The sequence below is a fragment of the Mizuhopecten yessoensis genome, unplaced genomic scaffold, assembly GCF_002113885.1.
Source record: "Mizuhopecten yessoensis strain PY_sf001 unplaced genomic scaffold, ASM211388v2 scaffold10751, whole genome shotgun sequence".
In the NCBI taxonomy this organism is placed as follows: Eukaryota; Metazoa; Mollusca; class Bivalvia; order Pectinida; family Pectinidae; genus Mizuhopecten; species Mizuhopecten yessoensis.
Genome location: NW_018408703.1, coordinates 1,172,587 through 1,183,092, shown reverse-complemented (window position 1 = coordinate 1,183,092; position 10,506 = coordinate 1,172,587). Strand labels below are relative to the sequence as shown.

The 10,506-nt window shown below is 36.8% G+C and overlaps 1 protein-coding gene across 4 annotated transcripts in view; it reads right to left on the bottom strand.

Moving 5' to 3' along the window:
* LOC110462122 (serine/threonine-protein kinase SIK3-like) overlaps nt 1-10,506 on the bottom strand; it is a 66,664-nt gene that overhangs the window by 19,347 nt on the left and 36,811 nt on the right. For 2 of the 4 annotated variants that reach the window (XM_021515957.1, XM_021515959.1), the window contains exon 15: nt 9,275-9,358. In XM_021515957.1, coding sequence (XP_021371632.1) covers nt 9,275-9,358 — 84 coding nt within the window. Of the gene's footprint in view, nt 1-1,466; nt 1,520-9,274; nt 9,359-10,506 lie in introns of all 4 variants that reach the window. The other 2 variants (XM_021515960.1, XM_021515958.1) reach the window with 2 other exon arrangements.

Here is a 10,506-nt window from a genome sequence, read left to right as displayed (position 1 = left end):
TGCTAATATCAATGTTTAGTTTGACTTCTGATGCTAATATCAATGTTTAGTTTGATTTCTGTTGCTAATATCAATGTTTAGTTTGATTTCTGTTGCTAATATCAATGTTTAATTTGACTTCTGATGCTAATATCAATGTTAAGTGTGACTTCTGATGCTAATATCAATGTTTAGTTTGACATAAAATGTATACTTTCAAGATGTTTACAGCGACATTTAGTTCCGAAGCAAAGATCAATTAAGCTTGCCTTTAAATATTTATAGCAATATTAAGTTTGATGTAATATGTGAATAGAGATATTTAGTTTGACTTGAGATTTGAAAAAAGCCATGTTTAGATGTAAGCAGCAATGTTAAGCTATATTTGATGTGATCAGCAATATTTAAATTAATTGACTCAAGATGTTAACAGCATTATTGTGTTTTACTTGAGATGTTAATAGCAATGTTCAGTTGCAGTTGGACATTAAACGTTAAAAGCGATGTTCATTTGACTTTGGATGTTAATAGCGATGTTTAGACTAACATAACTTACTTTCCTTAATATGAATGATAAGATTTTTTCTTTGATCATCAGACCTGTCTAACCCCTGCAGTTTGACCCCTGACCTCTGTTAGACTTTGACCTTTAACATGAATTATCATTAACTGCATGACTTAAATACTACCTAAAAATCCATTTCTTTTTCTAATCTAACTACACATTCTTACTGAAAAATTGATTCCTGAACTTTAACCCCTAATCTCTGAACCCTAACCTCTAAACCCTAACCTCAACACCAGATTCTATTCCCTAACATCAATCTGTTGCCTTGTTCCCTAGTCTGCAACACACACATTCTAAACTTATCCTGCAACCTTTAACCTCTCACCTTGAACATCTAATCCCTATACCTGGATTCCTGACCTATGACCCTTAACCTCTAACATCTCCGTACTACCACACAAAATTGATCCCCAACAGCCTCCCCATCCTTGATACACCAGGAGTTACGCTCAATTACGCTCTCGGCATCCCTGAAATATGTCATAGCAAAATTGAAGGCACAAAGATGTCTGTTTGATTGGTCTCGGGTAAAAAAAACAACTGACCAATCGCTAGGCTTTAAAGATTACAAAGGGGATGACACCCAACGTCAAAGTCAGTCAATTTTTACTGTTACCTACCCGACCGGGAGATTCTTTTGATGTACATCAATGGATTAAACAACGCCCACTGAGCCTTCAATTTTGCTATGACATATTTTCCAGGGGTGCAGAGAGCGTAAGTGAGCGTAACCCCTGAATATCGAGGATGAGGGGTGCAGAGAGCGTAAGTGAGCGTAACCCCTGGATATCGAGGATGAGGGGTGCAGAGAGCGTAAGTGAGCATAACCCCTAGATATAGAAGATGCAGCCTCCCATGCAGTGGTACATGTTATATAGGGTAGTAAGCTAGTGAGGATAGGAAGAGCTACGAAACAAACCTGTAGGGTTACACAAACTTTGGACAAAGGCTAGCACCCTGACTTGTGCCGTCCTAACAGAGGAAAACAAATCAAAAACAATTATGTAAATATCACAGGTCAAAAGATTAAATATACAACAAAAGGACAAAGGTGACATAGGAAGCACATTGCTCAAAATTACTGGAGGAGCTAACAAACAAGAGGCCCAGAGGGCCTGTATCGCTCACCTGAATATTTAAGCAGTCATAGCAAAATATTCTCATTAATTATATTGTACTACAAATATTTCACTCGCAAACTGTCGGCTCCTTCTGTTAAAACTACCAGCCAAATATTATTATATGATTCTATGCTTTTTGGTTCTTCTTCAAAAATTAGTTGACACATCTGGGACCTTGAAAGTAGGTCAGGGTCATTTTCCTTCTCAAACTTTGTTAGCTCTATTCCGAGAAGCTACTAGCCAAATCTTATGAATCCATTCCGTTTGGTTCTTCAGAACAAATCGTTTGAAATGTTGTTGACCTCTATGACCTTTAAAGTAGGTTGAGTTCATTTTCATTTGCAAACTTTGGTGAGCTCTATCCCAGAAGCCACCAGCCAAATATTATAATTTTATGCCTTTCAATTATTCAGAAAAAGTTGTTTGATGTTTTTGACATACTTGACACCTGTGACCTTGAAAGTAAGATAAGGTCATTTTCATTATCAAACTTTGTCAGGCTCTTTCCCAGGAAGCCACTAGACAAATATGAAGATTCTTTACCTTTCAATTCTTCAGAAAAAGTCGTTTGATGTTTCTGACATACTTGACACCTGTGACCTTGAAAGTAAGTCAAGGTCATTTTCGTTGTCAAACTTTGTCGGGTCTATCACAGGAAGCCACCAGCCAAATATATAGATTCTATACCTTTCAGTTCTTCCGAAGAAGATGTTTGAAGAATTTGACACATTTGACCGCTGTGACCTAAAAATTAAGTCAAGGTCATTTTCATTATCAAACTTTGTTGGGGTCTATCACAGGGAGCCACCAGCCAAATATAAAGATTCTATACCTTTGAGTTCTTCAGAAGAAGACGTTTGAAGAGTTTGACACATTTGACCGCTGTGACCTAAAAAGTAGGTTAAGGTCATTTTCATTCTCAAACTTTGTTGGGGTCTATCACAGGGAGCCACCAGCCAAATATAAGGATTCTATATCTTTCAGTTCTTCAGAAGAAGACGTTTGAAGAGTTTGACACATTTGACCGCTGTGACCTAAAAAATAGGTTAAGGTGAATTTCATTCTCAAACTTTGTTGGGGTCTATCACAGGGAGCCACCAGCCAAATATAAGGATTCTATATCTTTCAGTTCTTCAGAAGAAGACGTTTGAAGATTTTTACACATTTGACTGCTGTGACCTAAAAAGTAGGTCAAGGTCATTTTCATTCTCAAACTTTGTCCAGCTCTATCCTAGGAAGCAATCAGCCAAATATGAAGATTCTATACCTTTCAGTTCTGCAGAAGAAGTCGTTTGAAGGAAAAGTTGTCGGACAATGACGGACGACGGACAGACGCCGACCCATGACATAAGCTCACTAGCTCTTCGGGCTGGTGAGCTAAACATTACATATAAACACTATGCAACTAACAATAGTTATGCAAATACAAAGGTCAAAAGGTTATGGCATTCAATAAATGTCGAAGTTATTAGATAGGAATTTAACTGATGATATGAACAAGATGCCTATTGGGCCTGTATCTCTCACATGCTATTGAATGGTGTTGGCCAATACATCTCAATATCTCTAAATATAAATTTGACAGTAAACTAGCCTACTCTAGAGACTAAATATCTATTGCCAATACCCAAAGGACATTTGTTTGAAGAATTTTTACTCATATGACCTTCAAAGTGTGTCAAGGTCATTTCGATGAACAAATTTAATAACCTGTTACTCTAGCATGCTTAAGATCAAAAGTCAAAATAGTTACATACATTATTTGTTATTTGTGCACAAAAGTATGTGAACAACAAGGATCATAGTGTTACACAATAGAGACACTGCCAAGTGTATCACCTTTGATATTGGGAAGGAAAGTACAGTACATAGAGGGTAAAATGTAATAGAGAAATTTTAGTGTGTGAAATGGTTCATTCTGTGACTCTGTTCAAGGAGTGGAAATGTTAATGATTCTGATATCTATATATTCCATATAGCTATAATCTATATAAATATGTAATACATAAAACAAAAATAAAACATTTTTGCACAACACAAAAATATGAGTATGTCCACACCTTGTAAATTACACTGTACAGTACTTAACATGAGGACCTCAGGACCAGAGTGGGGTGTGTCCACACACACAAATATATCAGAGTTGTCCCCCTTTGTATATCTTGGTCGGAAAATAGCTGGAGAATTCCAAACAGGAAATGGACATCTTGGGGTTGACAGTGGACTGGAAAACATTAGTAGAGTATGCTGCTGTGGTGAGACTTGATAAACTAGAAAATGTCTGTAAGACATAAATGCCCCCGCTCATGAATGGGACGGGACAAGATGGGACGGGACGGGACGGACATGGGCAACACTATATGCCCCGCCATTTTATGGCGGGGGGCATAAAAACAGTTCAATAAGTTCGAAGGGAGAAGAGAAACGATGCTGTGTATTTGGAGAGCTGTGATCGTCGGAAAAGATAGAAAGATAAGTTTCAAGGGATGATGTGTGTTTGGAGGGATATGATCGATGAAATAATCAGTCAGACATGTTTCCTGGAAGAAGAGAAATAATGATGTTCGTTCGAAAGGATATGATCAATGGAATATACAGTCGGATAAATTTCAAAGAGAGAAAGATAAAAGTTGATGTGTATTCATATGTTTTGAGAAGGAAGAGAAAAGAAAATCTGTGTTCTGAGTGATGTGATCCATGTAAAGATATAGTTGGACATGTTTTTGAGGAGGAGAGAAAGATAAAAGTTGATGTGTATTCAACATTGTTTGAGGAGGAAGAGAAAAGAAAATCGGTGTTCGGAGTGATGTGATCCACTAAAAAGACAGTTGGACATGTTTTTGAGGAGGAAGAGAAAAGAAAATCTGTGTTCGGAGTGATGTGATCCATTAAAAAGGCAGTTGGACGTGTTTTTGAGGAGGAAGAGAAAAGAAATCTGTGTTCGCAGTGATGTTATCCATGAACAAGAGGCCCAAAGGGCCTGTATCACTCACTTTGATAACAAGAGGCCCAATGGGCCTGAATCACTCACCTGGTATTAATCTCACACTTGTAATCTTAAACGTGGACTAAAATACAGCTAGAAGCAGAATATCAGTGTTTGATTCATAGGAACCTATTAAAATATTTTAACATATGACCACTGTGACCTTGAAAATGGGTGAAGGTCATTCATTTTAACAGTTTAAAAAAAAAAAATGACCCCTGTGACCTTGGATATAAGTTAAGGTCATTCATTTGAACAAACTTGGTAGCCCCTTCATCCCAGCATGTTACTTGCCAAATATCATAACCCTAGGTCTCTTAGTTATTTAGAAGAAGTTGTTTAAAGGTATTATTATCCTAGGCCTCTTAATTATTCAGAGGAAGTTGTATAAAGAGTTTTTAAGACAATTGACCCCTGTGACCTTGAAAATGGATGAAGGCCATTGATTTAAACAAATTTGGTAGCCCTTTATCCCAGCATGCTACTGGCCAAATATTATAACCCTGGGCCTTGGGGTTATTCAGAAGAAGTTGTTTCAAGTTTTTAACATATTTGACCCTTGCGACCTTGAAAATAGGTGGGTGAAGGTCATTTATTTGAACAAACTTTGTAGCCCTTCATCCCAGTTTGCTTCTGGCCAAATATCATAACCCTAGGCCTTGGGGTTATTAAGAAGAAGTTGTTTAAAGTAAAATATTGACGCAGGACGACGGACGGACGACGGACGACGGAGGCTGCACCATGCCATAAGCTCACTTGGCCCTTTGGGCCAGGTGAGCTAATAAAACAACCATGGGAAATTATTCTTATTACATTAAACACTTCCAATGGTTCAGAAAAAGAAGGATTTAAAGATTTAACCCTCAAATTCCCCTATTGGGCCCCGCAACTCTGCACCCAGAGGGGCTACACCTTCCGTTTATACAAAATTTAGTCCCCTTTGCCGAAACGCTCTAGGCCAAGTTTAGTCAAAATCCATAAAGCTATTCAGGACAAGTAGCCTTTTAAAGGAAAAGTTGACGGTCGAACGGACGACGCCTACATACATCATAAGCTCACCATAGTCCTTTGGACCAGGGCCCATATTCATGAAACCGATCTTATGCTCAAGTATGGATTTTGTGCTCAAGTCCAGTTTCTTGTTCTGGTTATAAATTGTCAAAAAAAGTCTGATTTTGTCAAGTATTTGGAAAAAAATGAATAGATTTAAGCGTAGTCAAGGGAAACAACTCTAACTTACTACTTGCTAGGTGGCATATACGCCACCTCGCGTCAGTTCTTTGCTGGACGGTTTTGTAAATAAATTTTAGGTTATTTGTAAATATGCATCCAATTGGTTGTTATTATGTATTGATATGTGTGTGCAGCTCAAGTAGAGGGCATAGGCAATAGTTCATAAATAAAATGTTTTACAATTTATTTATTTGTTGTTGTTCCCCTAATTGACGTAGGTTTAGGTAAATGCCAAATACTGTTTTCAATGTTACCAATTAACCATTTTCATCGTTTGACTTGATTTAAGTGATTTAACTTACAAAGCAGGTCAAGATAAATCATAATAAAACTTCAACTTAAACAATAGAGACCAAGATATCATTACTCAACCTTACAGATCTTAAGAAAGCCTCTCAAAGTGAGATTAACATAACAAAATGACCCCTGCAACTCCAAAGTTATAATTAGCTAAAGGAATTTATCTTAACAAGAACTGATAGCTCTAAATCTCAGCAAGTTACAGGCAAATACTCTTCGCATTCTCATTCACCCCTGAAGACACATTTGAACTCTTCATATTCAAGGTTGGAATAGTTCATTATGAAATTTCAGGCGTGAATGAGTTAAAAAAAGTTCAGACAGGATGGATAGAAGGAAAACACACTATCCCATAAACTCAAAGGCTTGTTGCAACATTAAAAGGATAAAAAATATTAGACAGAACTGAGGTAATGAAGGAGAGTATATAATTTAGTTGTGACTAAAATCTTTGAGGCAACAAGCAGGGGTGTACAAATCCACTAGCCTGACGCCAGGGGCTACCAGATTTTCAGCTTGGGCTAGTGAAATTTGGAGGCAAACTAGCCCGGGGCTAGTGACTTTGTAGGATGTCGTAACTAACAAAATTGATTCTGTTCCATTCTATCATCACCGGGTTAACTAAATGACACTTTAACCCTGTAGATACAATACTTTTTATCTGCAAGGAAAGTATAAAGCTTCTGTGAATTATTTGCACAAGTGAAAAAAAATATTTTTTGCAAGAAAATTTCCAATTTAAACAAAATACAGCTTTTACCTACAAGGAAGTCATGAAGCCTTTTTTTTTTTTTTTTAAATCACAATATACATGCTGCTAAAATGACAGTTATGAAATTTATAAGAGGTTTTAAGAGACTTAAAACTAAAGACACTGAAATCTCAAGGTTTTAAAAGCATGAAGGACTACAGAGCTCATTCTAGCATTGGACTGAAACCAACAAAACCTCCTATAATGTTCAACTGACATCAACAATGGTTTATCAATGGTTTTTACTGAAATTTCAAACAAAAGCTCATTACGAGCACTTTCTATCAACAACAAAGCTCTTAGCAGCCTTTTACCAACACCACTGACATAAAGCTTATAGAAAGCTTTCACCAACATAAAACACAAAGCTCATTTGAGGTTTTACGCCATGAAGCTCATGTGTAGTATTGACCGACGTGTTTTTTTAACATAACAAATGTAGGTCATACCTACACAGACCTGTTACTGGCTCTAAATAAAATCAAAGTGTAACAAATGATTTTCAATCTTATTTTAATTTTCCAAATTTCAGCTTCGGGAAATGTTTTGCTTTAAATTGCATTCAGAATAATTTCAGTTTTTAAAAAAAAATCCTTATTATACTAAAAGATTTTTCTAGTTATGCATGTGTTATAATTGATCTGCTCGATTCATAAATATATATATATTACTTATTTGACATATTTTATACAAACATTAAATGTGTTTCAGTAAAAAGATAAATTTGAATAGAAATCATCAACAAATGTGTATGAGTAAGGTGTGTTTTTGTAAGTCTGTCAGTTAATTATATAATGACACATGATTAATTTTGGCCTTAACATCGCGGTGAAATATATATATATATATTTAATTTTTTATATTACTAAAAGATGGCAAAAGATTAAAGAGTATATATTTGTAGATATATAGTATAGTATACATCTGAATTCATAATCTAGCAAACAATACTGGAATAAAATACTACAAAGGGATGCTTCTTTTGATAATTGCAGTAAAAGGAGGTAAAAGAGGTGTAATACAGCAAAGGGAAGTAATCCAGGACTTTTGCAGCAGGAGGTCCTATGATTAATCAAGGAGTTTTGCACACAAGGATGTAATCTAGAAGAGACTCAGAAAAGGGAGGTAATTGAAGAGTAATGCAGGAAGGGATGTAATGAATGAATCAAAAGAGGTTATTTAGGGCCTGTTCGTTTATACGGAAGAACCGGTTTGACTGTTTATAAATGTAACAACTTCGGGTATAAATCCTGACAAATCTGCAAATGTTTATGCAGGCCTTGCAAGGCTTTGTCAAGTTTGCCTAAAAGCAGCATCAGATTACTAGGTCCGAACTTATTTAATAAACAAACAACTGGGGTCTGACCGGTTTTACCGTTGAAACAAAAACGGCCCTATAGTTATATGTGTATTAGCAAAGAGAGATAATGTAAGCAATAGAAAAGGGAGATAACACCAAAATATCACAGCAAAGAGTAATAATGGGGAAGAGTCACAGCAAAGGGAGATTACAGGGGAGTGTTAGTAGAGGGAGATAACACCAAAATATCACAGCAAAGAGTAATAATGGGGAAGAGTCACAGCAAAGGGAGATTATAGGGGAGTGTTAGTAGAGGGAGATAACACCAAAATATCACAGCAAAGAGCAATAATGGGGAAGAGTCACAGCAAAGGGAGATTATAGGGGAGTGTTAGTAGAGGGAGAAAACATACAAAATGTCACAGCAAAGGGAGATATCCTTAGGGGGAGATAATATTGATGTGCCACAGCAAACGGACATATGTGGGAGTGTCAGAGCAAATAGAGATACTGAAGTATCACAGCAAAGGGAGGTAACACTAAAGTGTCAAAGCAAAGGGAGGTAACGAAGAATAGTGCTAGCAAAGGGAGATAATATATATATAGGTGTCACAACAATGAGAGATATTGAGATGGGTGTCAGCAAAAAGATAAATATAGAAGATGTAAGCAAAGGGGGGCAATTTGGCAGTGTCCTTTAATAACAGTGCAAAGTTTGATTCTGAGAGAACCAACACAATGTGATTGCCTCATCAATAAACTGCAGTTGGTCTTGAAAAGCTAGCAAAATAATATTTGCTATAAGAAAAGATGAAAGTAAATATATAGTGCATCATGCAGCATTCATCAGTTTGTAATGTACAATTTCAAATGCTGGAAAATATAGGTCTAAATCCACAGACTTGCACGATATACAAACAATTACACCTGTTGTTATGACTAAACCAAAGTGACACGAAAAGTCGATGATTTATGGCATTAAGGGTAATTGTAACTATCTACCTGAGATGTACACCTGTTACCAGGTGGGCCTTACCTGTAATGTGTGATGTAACCGGTGTAGGGCGTGTTGCTGTTGTAGTTCTGCCTCGTTGCCATGATCTCTATTGCAAACTTGCTTCTGGAACGATAAAGGTCATGACTTACACAGGGAGAATTATATTAAACAATGATTCTGTCTAGCCACAATTTCAAAACATCACTGAATATTTCGCACATTAAGTTCCAGTGTTCCATGTATTTACCTGTAGATATTTCTCACCTGTTGTTCCTGGTTCACCTATAGTCATTATATCACCTGTAGTTCTTCCCTCACAGGTATTTTTTTGTCTCATCACCTGTAATTCTTGTCACACACCTGTAGTTTTGTTTCTGGCTTCTTGCCTAACCTGTAGTTCTTGTTTCACATGTAGTTTATTGTCTCACATATAGCTCTCGACTCACCTGTAGTTTGTGCTTCACATATAGTTCTTGTCTCACATATAGCTCTCGATTCACCTGTAGTTTGTGGTTCACCTGTAGTTTATTGTCTCATATATAGCGATCAACTCACCTGTAGTTTGTGCTTCACATATAGTTCTTATCTCACATATAGCTCTCGACTCACCTGTAGTTTGTGCTTCACATATAGTTCTTGTCTCACATATAGCTCTTGACTCACCTGTAGTTTGTGCTTCACATATAGTTCTTATCTCACATACAGCTCTCGACTCACCTGTAGTTTGTGCTTCACATATAGTGTTTTATCTCGTATATAGCGCTCAACTCACCTGTAGTTTGTACTTCACATATAGTTCTTATCTCACATATAGCTCTCGATTCACCTGTAGTTTGTGCTTCACATATAGTTCTTGTCTCACATATAGCTCTCAACTCCCTGTAGTTTGTGCTTCACATATAGCTCTTGACTCACCTGTAGTTTGTGCTTCACATATAGTTCTTGTCTCACATATAGCTCTCAACTCACCTGTAGTTTGTGCTTCACATACAGTTCTTGTCTCACATATAGCTCTCGACTCCATGTAGTTTGTGCTTCACATATAGTTCTTGTCTCACATAATGATATAGCTCTCGACTCACCTGTAGTTTATTGTCTCACATATAGCTCTCATCTCACCTGTAGTTTATGCTTCACATATAGTTCTTGTCTCACATATAGCTCTCGATTCACCTGTAGTTTGTGCTTCACATATAGTTCTTGTCTCACATATAGCTCTCGACTCACCTGTAGTTTGTGCTTCACCTGTAGTGTATTATCTCATATATAGC